Source organism: Balaenoptera musculus, chromosome 3, assembly GCF_009873245.2.
Source record: "Balaenoptera musculus isolate JJ_BM4_2016_0621 chromosome 3, mBalMus1.pri.v3, whole genome shotgun sequence".
Taxonomy (NCBI): Eukaryota; Metazoa; Chordata; class Mammalia; order Artiodactyla; family Balaenopteridae; genus Balaenoptera; species Balaenoptera musculus.
The window spans coordinates 46784278-46810129 of NC_045787.1; the positions used below are offsets into that span (position 1 = coordinate 46784278).

The window sequence follows — 25852 nt, forward strand, 5'->3', positions numbered from 1 at the left end:
GGATATTTTATAGACATCTCAAATTCGGTATGTCTAAGATGGAACTCCTCTTTTTCTCTGTTTCCTACTATGGTTAATGGCGTTATCCGTCATCGTTCATCAGACACTTGGGGATTGTTCTGGTCTCCTTCACTTCCACATACTTGGTGACCAAGACCTTTCTCCTTTTGAATGTCTCAACAGTCTATCTTTTTCTCTCCCTCTCACTACCATTGCTTTAGTTCCTGCCCTCATGATTTCTCACTTGCATTTCTGCAGTAGCACCCAAACTGATTTCTCTAGTCCAGTCTTGCCTCCCTCCAATTCAGTTTCTACAGTTGCCAGAGTCATTTTTTTAATGCTAAGTCTCTTGCTATGGTTGCCAGATTTTACAAATAAAAATACAGGGCACCTAGTTAAATTTAAATTTCAAACAATAATTATAAGTGTGAGTATGTCCCATGCAATATTTAGAACATACTTATACTAAAGAATTATTTTTTGTTTATATGAAATTCAAATTAACTGATCATTCTACTCTTCTCTCTGGAAATCCTAGTCTTGCTTCGAAGTCAGAATATTTCAGGATAAAATCTAAATGTCCTAACATTGCATTATAAGATTCAGCGTGTTCTGACCTCTTCATGCCGTATGAACTGCTTACAGTATCCTGAATTTGCTGTGCTGCTTTACTCCTTCATACCTCTGAGTGTGCACTTACCTCTTCCCAGAATGCCCCCTCTTCTCAGTTTTCTGGTTAATTCCTGTTGTTAAGACTCAGGCATCATCTTCTCTAGGAAGTCATTTCTAACCCCCTACTCCCCACCCTGTGGATAATAATAGGAACACCAACTTTTCTTCTGCAGTCTCATAACATTCTTTGCTTGATATTATCACAGAACTTATCATATTGTAAATTTAATTAATTTTCCTAGATTGTGAGTTCCTTAAGAACAGGGTAAAAATTGTTTCTTTTAACTCTGTATCCTTGGCACGTAGTGGGCTCTCAATGTGTGAATGAACCAATAAATGAGTGAATGAGAAAATAGGAAAGAACCCATAAGCATTAGCCTGGTACTTGGCCATTGGTGCTAACTCAGCTCTTCCCTACCTTGAGTCCTCCAAAAGCCACCGCCTTTGCCTGTCCTCCTCTCTACCCACAAGGAAGCTTCATAAGAGTTGGAGCCAGGTTTTATCCTCTGTATCCCCAGGGCCTTGAACTGTAGGTGCTCAGTATATATTTATTGAATGAAAAATGCATGAATGAATGAGTATATCTTTCAGGGCTCCAGGTCCTGTTGTCCCTTTCATTGGGGGACAGTATCCCTGCATTAGGTCCTGGGGAGGGAAACCTCCAGCCATGACATTTTTGAATCTCTAGGGCAGATTCTGTATAGCGGGAGCTGCAGCTTCTCTAACTCTGTGTCTCACCTTCTTGCCCAACTCCTCTACTTCCCTTTCTCAACCTAGGAGAGAAGAACTCTTTTCTCCCTGTAGCAGCTGGCACATAACAGCTCGATAAATGTTAGCAGTCATTCACAGATGGAACCTTCTTTTTCCTGCAGGGCTCCAGCCTCTCTGCCATTTCTTTCCCACCCTCAAAGTCCATGCCCGGAAAGCCATGGGGACCTGACATTGCCTTCTCTTCCAGGGATTATGGTCTTTCCCCTTCTCACACAAGGGAGCAAGGTTTTCTTTGTCTCCCACCAGGGCAGTTCAATTAAGTAGGACTAATATTAAATGACTCTAATTATTTTTTTATTAATGTTTAACTGCTAAATTCCTTTTTCAATTAAGTGATTGTGTCTTTATGCTCAAAGGTCTTTTTTTTAATATATATATGGAAGTTCATTTGTTTTATTAAGGGAAATACCACCTGCAAAATTATTAATGACTTGAGCTCTGTGATTAGTTCATTTTAGTGACATTTTGAGATTTAATAATTAATCTGGCTCAAGTTCAAAGAAAGAAAACTCAATGCCAGAAATTCCTAGCCAGCAAGGAATATAAACAAACCTTAACAATTGTTCCCTCAAATAACAGGAACCATTGAGATCAACTTCTTGCAATTAGAAGTGTTTTGAAAAAATGAAGGAGAGAAGTTCAAGAAAGCATGTCAAAACAACAAAACTCAGTCTACATTTTCATTATTGTGATTGATCAAAGTCTGTTTGCAGCAGACTTTAATGTGAATAAATTAAAGGTGACATTGACTTGGCAGAGGCACACTAGTGATTGGCAAGAACACATAGCAGGAGCAGCTTCTGTAAGCAGAACTTGCTTGGTTGTTGTTTCATTCTAATAGATTTCTTAGCAACCCAGTGCTATCATACTAACCTACGCTCTGTCATTTATTTACCATTTTGGCTTCTACTCCCACCCGGGCAAGATTAAATTCATTTTTGATTACTAATCTAGCAGGCATCGCCTCTGGTCTGAGCACAGGAGTACCTTTTGGTGATCTCATAACATTTTGGTGACCTCATAACCTCCCCTCTTTTTTTCTCTTCTCTCTTTCATACATTGAAAAAGGGTGATATAATAACTTACTATTTCATCCTGGCAGTTCAACTTGTAGAACTAGATAATGTAGTTTAATTAAACAATTTGGCAATATTTTCAAGCTTAGGCATTGCTTCTGCTATTGTTAGGTCTAAATTGTTTCTTGGTATGTTATAAAGTTGACACTGTAAAAAGAATATTCATCTTAGAACATTTTGAAACAGTTACAAATCAAATTCCCCTTATAATCATGTTGACTGCGGGGTGGAGTGTGTGGCATATACTGGGAGGCTACTTTCTGGAGGAGACCATGTTACAGTAACCATATGTCTCTAAGGTTTGAGGACCTGTACCATACTTTATGTCAAGTCTTCACTTAAATCTATTTACTCCATCTTTTTGTATTCTTCAAAAATACTTTTAAATAGACTCAAAAGCAGTGTAGTCATACTTTAAAATTTTTAATGTTCATTAAAATAAAAATTATTCATTAGTATGTATAGTTTAAATTATGGAAAGAAAATGGGGCTGTCAAAGTCAAATATATTTATATTATGTATATCACATGGTCTAGTGAGAGGTGAAAATGTATGAGTAGGGGAGAATGTATTTAGTAATTTAAATATTTTAGAAACTTGATCTGTTTCTAAGACCAAAACTTTCATTGTATCTTTATCTTATGTGTACTTTGAAAAGTATATATCTACATCCAGTAGTTATTAAAGATATATTTACACTAAGCTTTTGCCACAAATGTATTGCTAATTTATAATTTTAAACTAAAACTTTAAAAAAATTTAGGTTCCTGTTTTTTGTATGTAATATAACTGGATCATTATGAAATGGCCATGGTTTTGTTCCCGTAGAAAGCTAAAAAAGAATTCAGTGACATGGGCAATTTTATCAATATCTGTTAAGACTGACTCTTAAGTCTTTACTTGCTTTTGAATATAGTAACTTTCTAACAATGAAGCACTGTTGAATTTACTTTAAACTGTATTTAGATTTTTTAATCTTGGGATTTCTTTTGTACTTAAGCTTGAACGTAGTTATATATGGTATACATGGAATTCACAAGTACTTGAAACCAAATGGAGACCATTTATAAATACCAAACTCCAGAGGAGTGTGGAGCCAGACTCTCAAAGAAGAAATGGGTTGTTATGTATAACTGTATTCTGCCTGCCATTTTTCCTAGCTGGGTTCATAGCACTTTTAGAACAAACTTTATAATTCCCTAATAAAGAACTGACCATTAGCTCTATTCCATTTCCAGGTCTATCTCTATAAAAATTATAAAATAATTTTGAAGTCTATTATTGTGGAATTTTATCTTTAACATGAATATCACATATATATGTACATAGAGTGTATTACTGAAATATTCCTTGACAGAAGAATTTTCGCTTTACTAGGCTGAGACTCTAAAGAGAGAAATAGGGTTAGGGGATTAAGCTCCTGAATTATGTCATGAAAACCATTTTTCTTTTTTATTTATACATACATGTGGCACATACAAATAACCACACTAAATTTAAAAATACTAATGATACTTTACATAAATTATTAATGATGGGTAATTTTTAATTTGTATTTATCTGCCCTTGTCCACAAGGTATATGTGTAATAGTAGATATTCCTAAATGCTGTTTTATGTATGCTTAGATCTATATACAAATACTCAATTCCGTTTAATAGCGTAGACTCAGAATTGTTCACTCCTTCACCTTTTGTCCAAGTGTGGCCCCAGAGGTGCAGAATGACTTGGATACCTGAGACAGAAAAATCTTTGGGAAACTGTTTTAACTCACTCAGGTATTTCTCAGCCCTTTTCTTTCTCCAGTACTCTCTGAGTAATTAAATTTTCTTCCAGTTAAGATGACTTCATCGGAGAGCACTTGTGGACAGCTCTCTCTCTCTTCTCTCAGATGCTAGAGTACGGTTCCAAGGTTCAGGTTTGCATTGCCTCAGTGTCCTTTATCTTTCCCAAGGCATCATCGCAGAGACCTCTAGTCCTATTCTGCCATTTGTTTCACCTCTTTTTTATAGTCCAAGTATCCAGATCTGTTATAGTACCTCCCGCAGCTGTAACTGTATATTAGAGCTGATTTCTTCACCATTTTGGAAAAGTCATGTGTACTAGATTTTCACATAAGGGACTATATGATTAGAGTGGGATGATATAATTCCTAACGTCTTTGAGTCAACGTGTTTGAAGACTGCATTTTCAAGCTTTAATTTTTGTCTGTATTTTATTAGTTAAAAAAAAAACAACTTTAAAAATGCTTTTGTGATTACCACACTTAGCAATTTGCAACATGTAGTACAACAACAGGACAGCTACCAAAAGGGCTCTTAAGCAGGGCTCTTAGCAAAGAAGTGGCACTGAAAAGGACTCGAGCTGCAAGTTTTTGGTGGCTTGAGTTCTCATCACTGAATTAATAAATAGTACACAATAAATAACCATTAACTTGTCTAAACTACAGAAACAGGGTTAAGCTTGTTAAATGCATCCAGAGCTTTTTTTTAAAATCTTTTTTCAATGTAATCCTTCACAAACAATGGTAATTTATAATTTGACGTAGAAAAATATATAAATTCAAACATTTAACACAATACTTTTCACAGCTGAGTTTGTCTATTTTTCCAATATTAAGGCTCTGTAAACAACTCAAGCCTAAGCTAATTTGCTCCAGCTGAACACCCCTGGTGCCTGTTGAAATGAGAGAGATTGTCACAGAACAGTAGTCATTCATAAACAATATACTTAGGAAAAGTTCTGAAATATCAGATATTGGTACAGCTTGTGCTTTCTCTATTGTCAGTATGGTTTCTTTCTCTTCTTCCCTGAAATTGGTTGAGAATGATATCCTTCAGTACTTCACTCCAGGGGACTCTTTGATGTGACCTTCTGAGAAACGAGTTAACCTCATGCATGACTTTCTGATTGTCCACCCCACCAGATTCAGCTTCAGTGGAGAAGGGCCATTGTTGACATACTGCTTCAAATCCCAGGCCAGGGAAGCCAGGACAGTGGTGCAACACATGGAAGGTTTGGTGGGCAGAGGCTCTTTGTCAGGTGGGAGTAGGGAGGGAATGAGGCATCATCTGTCTCCCAGGTAGTACTATTAATCTGAGGACTGCATATGGTCACAATAGTCCTCTTGCATTTCAGGCTGTACTTCTCCTCTATTTAGTGGTAACTGACATCTTTGCAGAGCTTGAGAAGTCCTTCTGGTGGGGGTACAGTGATGATAACCCTCAAAATCTATAGCAGTAGTTTCAGTGCACAATGTGATGAAGCTCCTCATGGGCTCAAGGAGCTGGGAGTGGGTAGACATAAAGTCAAAGGGCATTGAGCACCTAGCAGAGTGTCCCAAAGTCTAACATTTTTCCCTGAAATGAAGTCCTTCATTCTGATATTTTTGGCACTATTCATTCCTTTGTGTAGATTCAAGTTTCCATATTGTATCATTTTTTCAACCTAAAGTATTTAATACTTCCTTTAGTGTTCTTGTAAGAGAGGTTTGCTTGTGACAAAAACATCTATTTTTTTTTTTTTTGTCTGAAAATGTCATTATGCCTTCATTTTTAAAGGATGTTTCCACTGGATATAGGATTCTAAATTGACAGTTTTTATTTTCTTTCAGTATATTAAAGTCATTCCATTGTTTTGTACCTTGCATTGTTTCTGATGAGAACTCAATAGTATTTATCTTTGTCTCATAAATGTCTTTCTTTTGTAGCTTATTTTAAGATTTTCTCTTTTATCATTAGTTTTTAGCAATTTGGTTTTGATATGCTTTGGTTTTGTATTTTTCCTACTTGGAGTTTTTTTAGTTTCTTGGATATATAGATTTATATGTTTATTTATTTGATATATTTTTTAGTCATTATTTTTTCTCCTTCCTCTCTCTTCTCTTTCTGTGATTCCAGTTACATGTATGTGAGACTGCTTAATATTGCCCCACAGCTCACTGAGGCTCTGGTTCAGTTTTTAAGCTATTTTCTCTCTCTTTTGCTTCAGTTTGGATAGTTTCCATTGCCTTGTTTTCAGATTCATTTTTCTTTTCTTCTGCAGGGTCTAATCCGCTGTTAAGCATATCCATTACTTTTTTTATTTCATGTATTGTATTTTTCACCTCTAGAAGTTCCATTTGGTTCTTTTTAAATGTTTCTCCTTTTTTTTCTCTTTATGTTAATTTTTCTTTTAAGTCTTTGAACATATTTATAGTAGCTGTGATAAAGTCCTTATCTATTAATTTCATCATTTCTATCATGTTTCTGTTGACTGGTTTTGGATCACACTTTCCTTCTTCACTTCTTGATTGGATGATAAACATTGAAATAGTATATTGTTTACTGTCTGTGTTTTGTTGTCTTCCTTTTAAAAATGTTGAGGGTTTTTTTTTTTTTTTGAGTATATTAATTTACATGTGAATCAGCCCAAACTTTTGGAGGCTTTAGTTTTAAGTTTTGTTCAGGCGGCTATAGAGCAGTACTGTTCAATAGGAGTTTCTGCAATAATGGAAATGTTTTGTATCTGTACTTTTCAGTATGGTAGCCACTAGTCACATTTGGCTACTGAACACTTGAAATGTGCCTAGTACAATTAAGGAACTAAATTTTAAAATTTAATTAATTTAAATAACATTTGGCTAGTGGCTACTGTATTGGACAGTGCAGGTCTAGAGTTACCTCAACTCTTGTGCCAATTTATTCTTACTCCTAAGGAGTGATCTTTCTGAAGTCTTTATACTAAATGGCCTGCAGGTTTGGTGAGGCATCTCTGGCTGATTAGAACTTGAATGTCCCCTAGTCTCAGCTGCAGCAGGTGTTCAGTTTACAGCTCCCCAGTAGTTATTCTTTAGCCAGAAATTGACCTTCCTGGCCCTGTAGAGTCTCATCCTACCCACATACAGTTTAATACTCAGCTGAACACTCAAGGGTACCCCTATACAGGTTTCTAGAACTCTGTGTGTGTGTGTGTGTGTTCTGGTACTGTGCCCCACAAATTTCAGCTTCCTCAGCTTTCCTAACCAACCAGCTCTATCTCTTTAGCTCAGCGAGATAACCAACCTCTGCTTGGGTTCCCTGACCCTGTGCAACAGCCTCCAGCTGAGGTGATACAGGGCTTATCTCGTTTATTTCCCCTCTCTCAAGGATCACAGTACTGCACTGGCTGTTGTTTAGTATCTGAAAAGTTTAGTATTTTTGTCCAGATTTCTAGTTGTTTATGGCAGAAAAACTAGTCTGGCACCAGTTACTCCATCTTGTTTTCAAGCCAGTAGATTATGTCTTACTAACACCTCTGTTCTCAATCCAGTGGTAATGCTTACTGCCTTTGTTGGAGACTGTAGCACATTAAATTGGAGATTTTTTCATCCTGGCAAAATTATGAATTTTGTTCATTCTTCATGAGGACAGCAATTGATGTAGGGATCCTGCTATTTACAAAATGTTCACAACAAATAGTTATTCAATGTATGTCACAAATTAGTGGGTTAAATTTTTAAGGACTTAAAGATATAAGTATTGAGACTACATTTCTACCCTGAGATGAGAAAGAGGGACAGATATAAGTTTGGTGTGTTTATTTTTAATGGAATAGAATAAACAATCACTATTTAAAAATCCACCTGTAACATCTTCTGTTGTACTATTACTGCCCAATAGCCAGTTCTTTCCCAGTCTTTACAGCAGCCCATAGAAGAAGGCAGTACTGTAATCTCCATTTTACACGAGGAAACTGAGACACAGAGAGGTTAAGCAACATTAACAGGGTCACAGCTAGCAAATGGCAAAACTGAGATTTATATGCAGTTAGTCTTGCTTCAAAGCCCATGTTTTTAACTGCAAACTTTCAGAAGATCTAACAATGTGAACAGTATGCATATGAGTATTTGAGATGTAAATTTTATATATACATAGTCACTGTATTCCCATTTTCAGATAAAGAAACTGAAACTGAACAAAGTTAACTGACTTTCTTGGTGTCACAGATAGTAAAAGGTAGATTTGAGATTGCAACTATGTGTTTGGGTCAAAGAACTGTCTATGTGGATAGTCATCAGGGTTCTATTTTTTTTTTATGAAAAAGTGATATATTGGAAACAAAAATAGGGGTAGACATTAAGTAAGTCATGGCATAATGCAAGTGATAAAATCCATACAACTATTTTTTTTAATGTGAAAGAATACTGATGGAGAAAAGTGGTATGCAAAAGGATAAATATTTGCTTTAAACATATAAACATTTATGTGAAGACCTACTTACCCTTGGTTTATGCCTAAAATGCTGAAACAAACAATGTTTTTATTGATAAACATATTGAGACTTAAGGTGATATTTTTCCAAGGAAATAATGTAAGGGAAAAATCCTTGCTTTATAGTAATTTCTGCTATGAAATAGGCTTTGTTACAGAATTACTTCTGTTTCTCTTTTAGTCTACAAATTCCTATTTTTTCCACCTAACTACTTTCATTTTATCTATTCCAAATATTTACAAAACTAGATTTCCTTTCACAAATGATTTATGTTCTGTGTAATTTTTCTGGAAGCTGTTGGCAGGGGTCTGGTAACCATTAGTTTAAAAAAAAAAAAAAAGACATTCTTTTCTAGGAAAAACTATAGTCTCCATGTTTTTCAACTCCAAAATCTTTAATCTTCATATTAAAATAATTAACATATTCAGACTGGCTTTTTATTGGCCTAAATAGCTGTTATAAGAAAGAAACTACTTGTCAGAGTAATGGTGAGTAAAGAGGAATTATATGAAGGCAGGAAAAAAGAAAGAACAGCTCTCTGCCCTCAGTTTCCTTTTATGCAGAAGGCATAGGCTTGCACCAGCTGTAAGACTGCAACAGTAGAGCTGAAATCCCTAAAGGCAATGTGACTGATGCTCTTATACCAGGCCAAGCAAGCCTTATACCAGCTTCTCAGTAGTGTCTTGCTCCCTGTGGTGGGCTCCTAGTGCAAGTTCAACCCTCCTGAACCTTTCATTCTGCTCAGGAGAAAGAGCCTCCGGGCTGACACACCAGTTCATAGAGGGTCTTGAAGAGTCTGGAGATGAAGTGAAGATGAGATGGCCTCAGACTGAAAAATATTTCCACCTACTTCCTTTATTTCCAGTATCACATTAAGGGATTTCTTTTGTGACATATGGTCACCCCACCTGAGAATTCTACAGGGTATATGAAAGGCAAAGCCTGACTCTCACCCTCACTCATAGCAGCTGTCCCTAAACTCATAGTTACTGTGGTTATTAAATTACTCATAGGGAATTGATCTGTTATAGAAATTACAAGAATATTTATAAATACGCCTTCCCTCACATGTTTGCTTTAGGAGAGGTTTCATTAGATGGGCCCTTCTTTGTGTCTAAAAGTCTGTAACACTACAATCTCCTCAAATCTTTTCCTGTAAGTGTAGACCATTATTTTAAATGTGATTTTAAATATCAGTGTTTACCTTTTTGGAGAACTATTATTGCTTGAAATTCATGTTAGAAACAGATTGCATCATATATTTAAATAACCAGATGTGTCATTTTTTTTAAAGGAACCATTTTTTTAAATAAATTTATTTATTTTTATTTATTTATTTTTGGCTTCATTGGGTCTTTGCTGCTGCGCTCGGGCTTTCTCTAGTTGTGGCGAGTGGGGGCTACTCTTCGTTGCGGTGTGCGGGCTTCTCATTGCAGTGGCTTCTCTTGTTGCGGAGCATGGGCTCTAGGCGTGCGGGCTTCAGTAGTTGTGGCTCGCGGGCTCTAGAGTGCAGGCTCAGTAGTTGTGGCAGGTGGGCTTAGTTGCTCTGTGGCATGTGGGATCTTCCTGGACCAGGGCTTGAACCCGTGTCCCCTGCATTGGCAGGCGGATTCTTAACCACTGCGCTGCCAGGGAAGTCCCAGATGTGTCATTTTTTTAAATGTTGAAATTTAAAAATAACTTGGGAGAATTTGTTTTTGTCAGTGTTGTCAGATATTAGTTATTTTAACATTCATATTATAAATAACAAATATATTCTTAAAGAAAAATCAGAAAATACAGATAAGCAAAAAGAACATTTAAAAATTTCACCCAGGGGCTTCCCTGGTGGCGCAGTGGTTGAGAATCTGCCTGCTAATGCAGGGGACGCGGGTTCGAGCCCTGGTCTGGGAAGATCCCACATGCCGCGGAGCAACTGGGCCCGTGAGCCACGATTACTGAGCCTGCGCGTCTGGAGCCTGTGCTCCGCAACAAGAGAGGCCACAATGGTGAGAGGCCCGCGCACCGCGATGAAGAGTGGCCCCCGCTTGCCACAACTAGAGAAAGCCCTCGCACAGAAACGAAGACCCAACACAGCCATAAATAAATAAAAATAAATAAATTAAAAAAAAAAAATTTCACCCAGGGAATTCCCCGGCAGTCCAGTGGTTAGGACTCTGCCCTTTCAATGCCGAGGGCGCCCATTCAATCCTTGGTGGGGGAGCTAAGATCCCGCAAGCTGTGAGGCACAGAAAAAAAAAAAAAAAAAAAATTTCACCCATTTAGAAATAATTAAGATAGAAGAGGAAGAAGGAATCGATAAAGGTAAAAGACGTAATTACTATTTCATCTGTTTTTAAGATGCATATCTTCAAATTTTAACATCTCTGAAATCAGGATGTGTGAGGGAGTTTGCCTTTTTTAGTGGTACATATAACAGCGATGCATCTTAAATTTGATGGTCTTGTATTCAATGAAATACAGTAATAGATTCATTGTTGTTCGGGGTATAGATCCTTACAAATAGAATAGCAAATCTGAGTGACAAAACCGCATTGCACAAATTGCTTGCACTGATTTGAGGAAGCATTTCCAATAGCAAAATGCCTCTCTGGAACTGGTGTCTAAGGCTTGCTGAACTCTGATTCCGTTTCTGTCCTCCTCTTCACTGCCATACCACTCCAGAGGCGAAAGGGAAATAGATGGGACTTGGTCCTGGCGCTATAGAGGGTGGCCTTAGCAACCATGCTTTAAGTCCCACAGAGAAAAGACTGGCAGGAACATCTTTCTGAGGCCCTCTCACCTTCACTTCATCTCCAATAGAAAGTACAAATCACTGATTAGTTTTTGAGGCAGTAAATAGCTGTTAAATTTAGAAAATCTTTGATAAGAGTGACTTTTATGCTCTTGTGTAATATTTCATGTTAAGTGGTTTGTTTCACTTACTGGGTAGTAAATATTTCTATTTCATTATCCTTCTCATCTTTTTATTATAGTATACAAGGACATAGCTGTTTAATTCAAAATAACATCAATGTATAATCAGATAGCTTTTTCAGACTTACCCTGTACATATCTATATATTATTTAAATGCAAGGCAAGAATGTATATATGTACTTTATTTTTCATTAGCTATTTTATTTTTATAAAACCTGTAGTTTGAGTTTTCTTCTAACGAGGACTTTAATGATTTCTTCCATTTATATATGCATGCAGGAAATAATGAAGAATGAAAAATATAAAGAAGAAATTAAAATGAAAACCAAAGACTTTTATGAAAAAGAAAAACTCCTCAGAGAAGAGAGCAACAAGGAACACTTGGCTCCACCAGTTCAAACTCAGATTAAAGGGCATGCCTCCGCTCCGGACTTTGGAAAAGAAGAATCCTTGGTGGCTCCCACCAGCACTGGTAAAACCTTTCAGCCAGGATCCTGGATGCCACAAGATGGCAAGAGCCACAATCAATGAATGCACTGTGGTAAAATCATTTCATTTATATATGTATGTGACTATTTTAACAAGTAAAAGTAAAAAGTTACTTTGTATTTTCTGACTGTACAATAGTTCTCTATTCCAGTAAGCTTAAGAACTTGTTTTTACTATGCATAAGAAGTGTGAGGTTATGAACTATAGAAACCTAACTTTTTTTAGACTTAAATCCTTCACTTGATTTAGTCATCATTCTCTGTTTATGAATTTGCTTAGTTTTTTTTCCTCTTTGAGTTGCTCCCTTGAGAAGTATCTTGTAGCTGTAAATGCTCAGTACATTTTAGATCCTTACGATCATTTAGAAACCACCCAAAGTATATCTTGGTAGAAAATGATAAGGGTAAATATTGAACTGTCCTAACTGATCAAATATAAAAGGAGAAGACTGCTATTTCTGTAGAGGCACTCTGTAAGATTCTAAAGGACTAATCAAAAACATGAACTTGGATAAAACACGTGGAGGCCAGGATAAAGCAAGTGGAGGCCAAGAAAATTTATTTGATAAATGAAAAAAACCCTATGATATTGATGAGTAGATGGGACAAAAGCTATTTTATGGTGGGATTGAGGATGGAGTTTTAAAGAAGGAATTAGGACCAATGGAAGTAGACAATCTATCACAAAAGTCTGAAAAGATGGTAAACAGAGAAATGGTAATCGTAGTTCTGTGAGATTAAAAATTACTTGGAAGAAATAGAAAATAGGGCAGAGTTCTCAGAACGTGATTCCACTGATAGTGGAGATTACAGTGATTTCTATATTGGAGAAAATTATAGACAGATGACAACATTAAAACAAATTATATATAAAAGTGTCATACATTTTCTGAAGTGCACAACCAAGTTTTTGTTGCTAACAGAGTTCTAATTCTAATATAGAGGCCTTCTAACAGTGTTTGACATTGTAGCAACTACTCAATAAATATGGACTGAGATTTTTACTTAATATTAGAAGGTAAAATTTTTAATTGCTTAGGAAATAAACTACAGAAAAATACAACTTTATAAAATGTTATACTAAAACAAGTAATCAAATGTAATCACCATAATACTTATGAAATGACAAAAAAAAGCCCCTAGGTGGTAATATTAACGTTCCAGCAGCCCTGTTAATATCAAGTTAATCATTCTGTCTCTTTACATTATTACAAAGTAGTATTACATTTTACCAAAGAGGCAAAAAAGGAACTAGCTATTAGGCAATATAAAAAGAGATAAAATTTGTTGTATAATTGACTGTAAAGTAAGATGTTCTTGAACCCCAGGTTACAGGAAAAACCGTAAATTCTAACATGCTAGAATAGAATGTTTCTACTACCAAATTCCTATCAGCTTATTAACTGTATTCTATATACATATTTTACAAAAGCTTGTCGTGTAGGCTGTTTATAAATATCTTAATGTATGACAGAATTTACATTAATTTTAATTTTTATGGTTTTCATTTCAAAATACCTGTTTTACATAAAAGAAAATCTTAGCCAACAGTTACGTTATATAAGAAGATGATACTGGCCCACCCATTATTAGTAAAGTATGTACTTTCAAAGTGATTTTGAGAGGTGGGAATAAACTTTGTAGTAATCCATCCACACTCCTTTCCTCAAGACTAACATTTTTAGGATGACTGGTTACACTGTTAGGTGGTATCAGAACAGAGTTGAGAACATTTAGTCCTACATAAAAACTGAACTATAATCTTGGCCTAATTAAGATTGCCTTTCTAAACAATCTTGTTTTTATATGTGGCTTTTAAGCCAGACACATGTAAAGCAGAATCAAAGTTTCACATAAAATATTCACTTGTCCACCATATTTCATATTTTAAATAGTTATATTTGGGGAATTTACAAGTTGTTTTTTTTTTTTAATGAAAATGTTTTTCTTCATCTTTTCAAGACAGACTCCAAAACCCATGCAGTTTTTTTAATTTCAAAAGTTAAAATGTTCATTTTAAAATAATTAAAGTGGGGCTTCCCTGGTGGTGCAGTGGTTAAAAATCTGCCTGCCAATGCAAGGGACACGGGTTCGAGCCCTGGTCCGGGAAGATCTCACATGCTGCGGAGCAACTAAGCCCACGCACCACAACTACTGAGCCTGAGCCCTAGAGCCCGCGTGCCACAACTACTGAGCCCACGTGCCACACCTACTGAAGCCTGCGAGCCTAGAGCCCATGCTCCGCAACAAGAGAAGCCACGACAATAAGAAGCCCGCGCACCGCAACTAAGAGTAGCCCCCGCTCACCGAAACTAGAGAGCCCACGCACAGCAACAAAGACCCAACACAGCCAAAAATAAATTGATTTAAAAAAATAATAATTAAAGTGTCATACATACCTTAAGTACTCTCAGATAAATCCTTCCTGACTTCCTATGCCTCTGCTATACATGCATATAGCATTTTTTTTCCCCAAAGGCCTTATTATACAAACTGCTCAGGTATACATGCATTGCCTTTTGGGTTTAACCATATAAATCTAGCCTATTAGCTATGCCTTGGATATCTGAAGTTAAAAATTAAAAAAAATGGAGGAAATAAATTTTTCCCCATTATGTTATCCTTTTGCATTCCATTTTTACTAACAGATTTCTGGCTCTCATTTACTTCCTAATTTCATCAGCCTTGACCCAATACCATCATATTGACTTTTTTAATGCTATCTCATTAACCACACTATCTAAAATGTAACCTGAATTCATTTAGACTAGGCTTTCTCAAACTATTTGTGTTCTTCGGGGGAAAAGAAAAGAGAGTCTATGATAGTCAAAGAAGGTTAAAAGACTCCAAGAAATCATGCAGAAATGAATTGTCTTATCTTGTGTTTCCCAAACTTTTGGTATTTGAACACGGAATCCCCTTTAATGTTTGAGAAATACAGAATTTGTCCTTATATATTACAGATATGAAGTAAATCAGAGTGATACTATAATCAGTTGCAAACCTGAAAGCAATCATTCCTAAATAGGTATCAGACTTCCTCTAACTTAAAACCAGATGAGGTATAAAGTGCCCCTCACGATGGGTGAAGAGCTGTGAGCTGTTCGTTATAGTGGTTCTCAACATTGGGTTTCTAGCTCGCAGCATCCGAAGCTTATTTCCAGTTTGCTCACTGTAATTTCAGGAAATAGGTTTAAAATCCCCTTGCACATCTGATACAGTAACACCATGCTGAAGTTTACCACATGGTAAATAAACTATGGATCAAATTCTGATGCACAAACTTTTTGGTGGTAAAATGTTTGTTATAGGCAGCTTGTTTGTTTTTCCTTCAAAACCAGCCATAAAATGGTAATTGATTATATTAGTTCTAAGAACTTCAGAAACAACATAATAGGTAGGCAGTTTTTAAAAGAATTATTCTGGGTAACAGTAAATGGGATTCTTGTAACCGTTAACAGTATGTTACAATAAAAGATTGATTTTTCTGAAGACTCTCAAACCTCATAATACACAGTCCCCAACTTAATTTTTCAACTTTACGATACACATTCACATTCAACAGAAATGTTCTTTGAGTTTTAATCTTTTCTCAGGCTAGCAGTGTGCAGTAGGACACTTGTGATGCTGGGCAGTGGCAGGGAGCCACAGCTCTCAGTCAGCCATGCAATCACAAGTAAACAACCGATACCCACACAACCATTCTGTTTTTCACTTTCAGTACATTATTCAGTAAATTATTTTCAGCTTGCAGTGGGTTTATCAGGATGTAATCCATTTTAAATTGAGGAAGCTCTATAGTCTAATTTACACCACCCCCCAACACACACAAACATATAGACACATATTATAAAACCTTGTTGATCTCAAATGTATAAAAAGGCTCCATAAATTTTGGGAAAAGCTGAAGAAACAATAAATGGCCTATGTCAAACAAATACAAAATTGTATTAAGACTAACAGGGACTATAAAAAAACCTATTTTAGTTAAATACCTTTAAATTGTCACAATGAACAATGAAACCATAGCTTTAGTGGATAACTGTAAGTTTTGTTTAAATTTCAATGACAATATAAAAAGCATATCCTAGATCGCCTGAATAACTAATTTGTAATTAAACACTGAATTATTTCAGTGCTTGGAGCTGCAATGTGTTGATCACACTGGCACCAAGTAGGAACTGACAACCTAAAACAACAGTAACAAGTATTGTTCAAACCAGTCCATAAACATTCTCAGAGGTCCTTAGGTTCTCATATTTGAGAAACATTGCTCTCAACTTTTATAAGTACAGTTGACCCTTGAACAACATGGGTTCGAACTGTGTGGGGTCACTTACACACAGATGTTTTTAGTGGTAAATACTACAATACTACATGATCCAGGGTTGGTTGAATCCACGGATGAAGAACTGTGGGTACAGAGGGACCTCGGAACTGCATATATGGAGGACCTGCATATAGGAAGGAACAACGTATAGGGAGGGCCCACTATAAATTATACAGGAATTTTCGACTGCAAGGGAGGACTCATGCTCCTAACCCCCACAAAAAAAAACAAAGCCCAGGGTGGTGTTCAGGAGTCAACTGCATGCTTATCTATAAATGAAATTTGTAACCCTCTGAAAAGTCTAACTTCTGTAACATATTTAACTTGAATTATTACTCCTCCCCCCACAAAAAAAACCAAAGCCCAGGACCTCTTTATAAAAACGTATCAAATTTATTTCAATATCTAGTTTCATTTTTTTAAGTTAAAGCTTTTAGACAATTTTTTTGTAATTTAAGATTCATTATCAGGGGTGAGGAAAACATTAATAAGCTATTAATTACTGACAACAAATAAAATTATTAACCATGCATTTATAAAAGCCATGTTAAAGAGTAAAAAGTTCCAGTTATACTACTTAACTGAAGGAAATATCCTTCAGCCCTTTATTTCTAACTATAACACATTCTAATTTTGACATGATTTACACCTTTTTCACCCAACTAATACTATGCTAAACAAAATTTTTCCAACTGTTAAGCCTTTCTTTACCATTTATGAAATATGACTTAACTGTTACTCTTTAAAAGTTCCTTAAAAGAAATTTGAATTTTAATTTTCACCATGAACCTGTTTGATCAAAAAAGTAAAGGACATCACTACCACATGAATTAAAAGAATGGAATGAAAAACAAAAGTGGTATTATATAATCAGCAAATTATTTTATAAGACATTGTAACTACTTCACATTTCTACTTATAGCACAAGTGAGAATTAACTGGTTCCAAGGTACTACAAGGTTTGGCATTTTTACTCCAAGCTTTAAATCATAGTGTTCCTCTACTCAAGTCACCTCTAAGAAAGTGGCAGTGTTCATAAGTACAAAAATTGTTATATCCAGTAAGTGGTATTCTACATAGTCAAGATAATAAGAGAATTCTTTATAAAATTAGATTTTTAAAAATGCAGAATGTCTGGTAATTACCAGTATCTCAAAAGCTAAAATGAGAAAAATACAGAAAATAGAAGTACTCGTTGAATAATAATACTTTGCTTTGAGGAAGCCAGAAATGATTCTATTTCAAGAAATAAGTAATAATGATAAAAGATGTGATTAGTACACTGTATCTCTTTTAAGCCAAAGCATGGTTTTCACCTCAGGACAATTCTGATTTTTACATTCTTAATCTCCTTTGTCCAGAACAGGACCCCATTTTAAGCCATTATTTGAATAGAGTCCATAATCTAAAGCCATTTTTCTCCACAGGATGTTTTCACTTTAGTACATACGCTGCAAAAAGGCAAATGACTAAGTCAGTTATAAAGAATCTGTAGCATAGTAAATGCTAATTTACAGTAACTGTCAACAGACTTCTACACCGAAGCCTAAAAGTTGCTATAGTACAGGTGAGAACTAACATGATTCTTCCACATGCTCAGACTTCGTTTACTAAATAATACTGTCATAAGATCTGAAAAGAAACCTTAATGGGTCCTTCCAAAGCTGCATAATTTTCCAGACGATTTTCCTCTGGGTGCAGAGCCTGTTCATTCCTTCAATCCTTTTTTAGTCGTTTAGCTTTTGCAATATTTTCTTGACGTTTTTGTTTCTTCTTTTGCTCCTTTTCCCTGGCCTCGATCATCTTGGCCAATTTCCAAGACAGTACAGCACTTGCTAGAAACAATGGAGTTAGGGCCAGAATAACTGTTGTAAGGAAGCCATATGGGTCCTTTGCAGCCCATTCCACAACATACTCAGCCCAAGCCTTTATATCAAACATCTTTGTAGAGGCCTTAGGAAAGCAGGGGGTGGGGGGAGAGACAACAAGAGAAAAGACTATGTGGTTAATCAAATTTTGAAAAAGGTACCCCAAAAATCAGTTAACTCAGAATTCCATTATCACTCAGTAGTTTAGTTCGTTGTTTTTAAAAAGTACTAATTAGTACTATTTTAATAAGGACTAATACTTCTAGTAAGAAAAAATAATTCACCTAGGACAACCAGAAGAGTGACACTTAAAAGATGTGAAGGTATAGAAGATAAAAGGAAAAACCATGTGTAATCTGTCATAAGGACTAGGCATTCTCATATGCCTCCTATATTCAAGACAAACTTTATTTAGCAGCAGAGTTTTAAAAGAATTTTGAGTTTTATGTGCTCATTCCAGGAAACAGCTGAATCCCATATGTCATTTTTTTACATAGCCTTAGTACTATTAAGTGCTAATTAACAAGAGTACAATCATCAAATTTGCTATTTGAAAGCTACAGAATATGTGAAATGCCTGGAGAAAGGGAGGTAATGGATGCCTGTTTCCAGGAATGAAACGAGAGGGTAAGGGAACCATAATATCCATTCATATGCAAAGAGATATAAGCAAAAGGTGACATGCTATTTTATGCCTTCTTTCGGCTTTTGAGGACTCCTATTTGAGGACATAATTTAGTAAATGAGAACAACTTTAATAGATGAGAAAATTAACCATTACAGGTGCCATGCATTTTGTTCCATTTTGAGTTGGTAAGGGAGGGCCATCTGGCAAATGAGGATGTTGTGGATTTGAGTGACATTTTCTATTTTGCCCCAGAGGCTTTTCAACCTTCATGTTTGTGTCGATCTCTATTCAAAGTGGAGAATTAGAATACCTGGGTAGGAATGGGTGTATATACAGTCACTTAAAATTTCAGCTGGGATTTAAAAAATCATCTACCTTATGCTTGAGTAGTGATCTCTAACTTTGTCCTGGGATTATTTGCCAATCACAATTTCAGATGACCCTTGGTTGGTTGTCTTCTTTAGCTCTACCATACACTTCTGAGAGAATGCTTAAATTCTATATACTGGTTGGGTTGAAAAGAATAGATAAAAGAAAAACGTTAAAAGTCAACTTTAAGGACTTATAATACAATTTTAAATGGAAAATTTCTAAATTCTCTATATGCAACCTATAAATGACATATAAAATCGCCTGGCACATTAAATACATTTAATATCTATTGCTTTCTAATTTTAAGAAAGAAATAATTACACAATGGTAAATGCCCTGTAAGAAAATCCTAGTTACTGGAGATCAAATATTTTACTAAATGACTTACTTCAACAATAAAATTATTTACGAAGTTCACTAACATATAAGTTAGCTCACTGATATGTTACAGCATATCCATTCCCAGATCTTGAACTTTTTATACTAAAAAAGTCAATTATTTGTTTATAGGGTTAGGTATACAATCGCAAAATCAAACACCGCTTTACTCTTAAAAGGTTTTTTTTTTGTCTCCCTATTATACAGTTTGTGTTCCTTATAGAAAACCCAGAGATAAGCAAAACAAAATATATATCACCCACAATCCCATCACCTACATAAAACTACCATGACTGGTTTTAATTATATCCTATCACAACTTCTTCATATTTTCAACTGAAGACACATTAAAGTGCCTAAGATATCGTTAAATATCCTAGTCTCCCCCCCCATTCGTAGGCTCCCACCCACACAGTCGAGCCTAGGCTCTACAGATATCCATCTGTTTCTTCAGCTTCTCCAGCCCAGTAATGAATTAACTAATGCAAGATTGAGAGATGAGCAAAAGAACTTTGCAATAAAGAGTAAAGCGGAAGTGAAGGACCCGGTTATGGCCGCGTTTTAGCCATTAACACAGAGAAAGGAGTTACCGTCCACAGGACACACACCTCCCATGCACCTCAATTTCGGACCCCAAGCGCACGCGCCTCCCACACTTTAAGGAATATTTCTTTTCTTCCTTACGAGAAGGATCGGCCGCTCTTGATCTCCGGACCGGACCCGCGCGGCGCCTAAAGCTGCAGCTAATGGCACCTCACAGCCATCCGCACTTTCCCTCCTTCCTTGTGTTTTCCTCGCTCACCCTTCCTCACCGCCCCCGGCCGCCCGCCCCTGGGGCCACGCTCCCCAGACCCTCCGCCTCGGCAAGCGCGGGCCCGGCGGGGCTCGCACAACGGGCGGCCCCCGGGAATCAGGGGTCGTCCCCGTCACACCTCGGGCCGTCGGCGCCCTGGCCGCCTCCGCTGGGCACGGGGGCAAAACTGCGGCTGCGACCACCACCGGCCTCCCCTACATCGCGCCCGAGACGGTGGGTCCTCAGACCCCCCCACTCCCAGCTAACCTTCAAGCCGGAAGCAGAAAGGCGGAAGCCGCAGCTCTCCCGACCCGCCCACAGGCCGGCCCTTGCCTGGATCCGGCCTGAGGAAGTCGAGGGGCCAGTTTCCGGTTGCGCCATTGCTGTGTGGGGCCCGGGACCCGGACTTCGAGCACGCGGGGAGGGCGGGGCGGCGCCCGGGTTTCCGGGGAGCGGCAGGTGAGGCCGCGCGGGGCGAACGGCGGTGCCCGGCTGGTCGCTGGCTCGGAGCCCGAGCCTCGCGCCTCCTGTCTGGGTGGCGTCCTGCCTGAGGCTCGGGTGGGCTCCGCCCTCCGGGAACCGGTCCGGAAGCACGGAGGGCCCCCTACCTTTGCCCCCGAAGTCAGCCGGGGAACAGCCGCTCCCCTGCAGGAGCCCGGCCGTGGGTGGAGGGCCCCGGTGGGTAAGGTCCGTGACCCCGGGAAACTCCAGCCAGAGAGCGGCGGCAAGAAAGGAATTGGTTCCCACAAACCGCCCAGAGTCAAGGTGAGGGTGACACGGCGACCCTTGAAGGATTCTAGCGAGTTCCTCTGGTTCACACCCCAGTCTTTGACCCCTCTCATCTTCGAGTTGGACAATAGTTAACGCCTCACGTCGAGGAGACAAAGCAGCAGCTGGACCGTGGTGGGTCCACCGAACCTTGTTACTAAGGGAAAATGCAGCCATGCTGTGTGAAGAGGGGTTTTTATTGTTTGTTTTTAATTTGAGAACCTAACTCTTCACAAAAGCATGATCGATACTTGCCCATAGTAAACTTGATAAATAATTAAACTGTCTGGGCGTAGAGTTCTCACCGAGGTACTTGTTCTTCCAATACGCAAATAAAGGGATTCAAAAGTCAACAAGCAGAAAGAGTGAGTTAATATTGTCTTCTAATCTACAGGAACTGAGAGATTAACTCTGGTTTGGTTGGTGATCAGATTTTGTGGTCTCTTGCACTGAACTGCTCTGTTTGACTACCTCTTCAAATGTTGCAAGATCTCTTCACTGTTGCGTGCCAAATAAAGCAGGTTTTTATTCTTGAAACACTATAGAATGTTCTCTTTGAGGCGCAAGTTGTGACATGTATAACTAGTTTAGGTATAACAACAGTAACTATTATTTACCAGGGAACAGGCTTTTGGCAAATAAGCTAATGATCTAAAATACTGTTTGTTGGGCATATGTTAATGTTTGTATGTTGTATTAGCAGCAGTTGTTTTCTTACTCATTCTTGTTTGAAAACTTGGATGATGGTTTCAAAGCTTGTGCGCTTGGACCTAGCCTGTACCTGTAGTAGCCAGAATAAGACTCAGTCACTGGATTGTGTGTACTGAAAACTTGACTTGGTGGTGGCAGCTCTGCGTGGTTTTGTAAACTTGCCCAAACAGTAACTCCAGGAGAGGGTCAGAATTTATTTTAACGTCCTTCACTCCAGAGACCAATATGTGTATGTTTTAATCACGGTTAGACAGTTTTCCTCATTACTCCCTCCCCTGCAGCTCACTGTGCTGCATCCCTTGTGAAATGCATAGGAGTCTTGGGCCGGAAGAAAAGGCACAGAAGAAGGAAGCCTCGGTAGGTCTTTGGTTCTAGTGTAAATCAGGCTTTCACTGTCTAATATTACTGATCTAGCTTCCAGTTCCAGGGCAGGCTGCAAGCCCAGGAATAGCATAGCGGTTGCGACAGCTGAGCTCCCTACTGCTACCTGCATTCCCTTAATGAAAGGTGGCCTCAAGATTGGTTCAGATGGTGCAGAATACTTTCTAGAGGAGTCTCAGCTTGGGAATTGAGATTCACAGGCCTTGTCTCTGCTGATCTGATACTCTGATAAGGCACTCTTGAGCCTGTTTCCTCTTCTGTATGTGGAAAGCTATTAGGTTATCTCTGGGATTCTTTCAGCTTGAAAATTCTGTTGATTGGACTGGATTTGGCCATTTTTCTGACTTCGGCTTCATAAACAGCAGCAGAATAAGGAATTTAGTGGAAATATCGTAGCCAGTTTTCTTAAGGGCTTAGTCTTTATTTGAAAGATCCTTAATTGGCTTTTTTATTCTCTCGCAAATGTCTTTCAGAATATCAACTTAGAATAACAAGGAAATAAGGTCTGCTTCTATTTATTTTTAAGAAATAAAATCTTAACCGTTCGTGTAGCTTTAACCAAAGTAACTGAAACTTGCACTATTAATTAAGGAGGGTTTGTCTTTGCATAAGAATAATTCCTTTGTAGCATATCGCATCACCATCCGCACTAGTTATTCTATTGCAGTTATATTTCGAAAATGGAGCCTTACTCCCCAGTGTTCATTGCAGCACTGTTTACAATAGCCAGGTCATGGGAGCAACCTAATGCCTGTGGACAGAAGAATAGATAAAGAAGATGTGGTGCATATATACAATGGAATATTACTCAGCCATAAAAAGGAACAAAATTGGGTCATTTGTAGTGAGGTGGATGGACCCAGAGTCTGTCATACAGAGTGAAATAAGTCAGAAAGAGAAAAACAAATATTGTATATTAACGCATATATGTGGAATCTAGAAAAATGGTACAGATGAACCAGTGTGCAAGGCAGAAATAGAGACACAGATGTAGAGAACAAATGTATGGACACCACGGGGGGAAAGCAGGGTGGGGTGGGGTGGGGGGTGGTGGTGGGATGAATTGGGAGATTGGGATTGACATATATGCACTAATATGTATAAAATAGATAATAAGAACCTGCTGTATTAAAAAATGAAATAGAATTTTTTAAAAAAAATGGAGCCTTACAAACTTCTAAGCTTTTTTCCTCTTAAAGAAAGGAAGTCCTAGTCTTTCATTAGTTTAAAAGTCTTTTTTCTCTTGAATGGTACAAAGTTACATTTCACCCTGACTCATGTCAAAATTGTGAATGAGTAAAGCCTGAATAAGATTCTTTTATAATAATCTAGACTTAACTAAAGATTTTAAGAGCTTTCTTACCTGCTGAACAATTTGTGCTTATTTCCTGCAGTAACGTTTCACATATTTGACTTATTTTGATAGAATTGGTTTCTCCCCTAAGTTATTTGTGAGTTTTTCCTACCATTAAAACACAATGCAGATACATTTCTTAATAGGTACATTTATGTAATTTAAAAAGTGATAGTCGGGTTTTAGTGATATTTGGAAGATCATACTGCGGAATAATAATTTTTAAAGGCTATTTATTGAATACCTGCTGTGTAGCAGGTACTAGGCTAGATGCTTCGCATCTGTTATCACTAATCCTTAGACCAAACAACTCTGTAGGATGGTATTCTTATACCTGTTTTACAGATAAGGAACCAGAGGGTTAAAAAGTAGGGCAGAATTCTAAACAGATCTGGCCCCAAAAATCCCTGCTTGTTTTTTAATGTCAAAGACTAGACGAAAATGCTGATTTCATAAAATGAAAGTAATTTTTTAATTCTGCAATTGTTAATTTTAACTAATAATCACAACTAAAATCTTCCCATACTTCAAAATTGTCTGTTGCCCATGTGGTGGCAGCATGTCTCAAAGAGTTAGTGTGGTGTAGAAGGTTTTCTCCAACCTTGCCAGTTGATTTGCTTCTTCATCCCACATACACGACCTATCTATCAATCTCTACTTCTCTTTTGGGCACTTTCACTGCTATTAGACCAACCCATCAGTGATTCACTCAACCTTCCACCCTCCCTTCAGCTTCATCTGAATGGGTCATACTCTGCCAGTTTGCTTTCAGCCTATTTTGCCTGCAAAGAAAGCATCACCAAAGTATTATTTTCTGGAAAATTCATTTAGGCCTATCCAGTAACATGAAGACTTTTTTTTTTTTTTCAAATATTGTTATTTTTCACCCATTGTTAAATGTAATTTGGCAAAAGCACATCCTAAACTAAATAATTGGCTAATATTATTAAGAAATACTTGTCTAAATTAGAAGGCATGCTTCTTAAACTTTATGGGATATACCAGTTAAGGAGGTAATGAAAAGCTTTTAAAAGATAGAATTTGTCTTCAAAATAAGAACAATAAGATTCAGTAGGGAGCAGTGAAAGGTCATATAATTCAGAAGGAGATACACATACATATATATATATATATATATGTGTGTGTATATATATGTGTATATCAGAATAATTAGTTAAACCTACCTTAGCCAAAAATTGCTTGGAACATTATCTTTGCAGGGCTGTTACCTTCCTAGAGGTTTCAAATCAGATGATACCTCCTCACAAAAGCCCTCTCTACCCCTATTTTATTTTTCTCACAACACTTCAGTCCGACATCTTGTTTATTTGTTTATTGGTTTATTGTTTATTTTTTCCCACTAGAATGTAAGCTATATGAGATCAGTTACCACAGTACCTAGAAAGAATATTGTTTTGAATAATTGATTCCAAGATACAACATTGCCACTTACAAATAAAACTGTTAAGTGTTTGAATGAATCATGATATAATCTAAATCCTGGGAACTTGTAAAACTCGTGTTAAAGTACCAAACTGTTATTGTATGTTTTGTTTTTTTTTTTAAGATTTATTTATTTATTTATTTTTGGCTGCGTTGGGTCTTCGTTTCTGGGCGAGGGCTTTCTCCAGTTGCGGCAAGCGGGGGCCACTCCTCATCACGGTGCGCGGGCCTCTCACTATCGCGCCCTCTCTTGTTGCAGAGCACAGGCTCCAGACGCGCAGGCTCAGTAATTGTGGCTCATGGGCCCAGCTGCTCCGCGGCACGTGGGATCATCCCAGACCAGGGCTCGAACCCGTGTCCCCTGCATTGGCAGGCAGATTCTCAACCACTGCACCACCAGGGAAGCCCTTATTGTATGTTTTGAAAGTAATATGGGTTGCCCCAGTAAGAATAGGTCTAAAGATTAGTAAATAAGATGTTAGGGAAAGATAAAAATAATTGTGGTTATTTTGTTCATGAAAGAAAACTAGTTGCTTAAGGCTTTCCAAGTATATAAAAGTATGTTAAAGGAACAAAGTGATTCATCATCTTCATTGATAAGATAACAGGAATTAGTCCTAGACTGTAGGTGCTAAGATTTAAGATAAGAACAAGCTAGACTAGAGATCTAAA

The 25852-nt window shown here is 37.4% G+C and overlaps 2 protein-coding genes and 1 long non-coding RNA gene across 6 annotated transcripts in view; 2 read left to right on the forward strand and 1 right to left on the reverse strand.

The window, feature by feature from the left end:
• The window catches only part of NDUFAF2 (NADH:ubiquinone oxidoreductase complex assembly factor 2), a 180137-nt gene extending 167863 nt beyond the window's left edge, over window positions 1-12274 (forward strand). The window contains exon 5 of the mRNA XM_036849307.1: window positions 11946-12274. Coding sequence (XP_036705202.1) covers window positions 11946-12197 — 252 coding nt within the window. The 3' untranslated portion in view covers window positions 12198-12274. The remainder of the gene's footprint in view (window positions 1-11945) is intronic.
• Window positions 12275-14462: 2188 nt separating this feature from the next.
• Window positions 14463-20867, reverse strand: SMIM15 (small integral membrane protein 15). 4 transcript variants are annotated; one of them, XR_005019401.1, is made up of 3 exons: window positions 20791-20867; window positions 19356-19485; window positions 14463-18437 (listed from the first exon to the last, which is right to left on the reverse strand). XR_005019401.1 is itself a non-coding variant. In XM_036848201.1 (3 exons), the coding sequence occupies exon 3, from the start codon at window positions 18423-18425 to the stop codon at window positions 18201-18203; it is 225 nt and encodes a 74-aa protein (XP_036704096.1). In that variant the 5' UTR covers window positions 18426-18437; window positions 19356-19485; window positions 20663-20792; the 3' UTR covers window positions 14463-18200. The 4 variants fall into 4 exon arrangements, 3 of the variants coding, with proteins under 3 accessions (XP_036704096.1, XP_036704098.1, XP_036704095.1); XM_036848201.1 differs by having other exon boundaries at window positions 20663-20792; XM_036848203.1 differs by lacking the exon at window positions 20791-20867 and adding an exon at window positions 20415-20784.
• A 336-nt stretch (window positions 20868-21203) lies between these two features.
• Window positions 21204-25852, forward strand: part of LOC118893055 — a 118501-nt gene continuing 113852 nt past the window's right edge. Inside the window, exon 1 of the long non-coding RNA XR_005019402.1 lies at window positions 21204-21288. This is a non-coding gene — a long non-coding RNA (uncharacterized LOC118893055). The remainder of the gene's footprint in view (window positions 21289-25852) is intronic.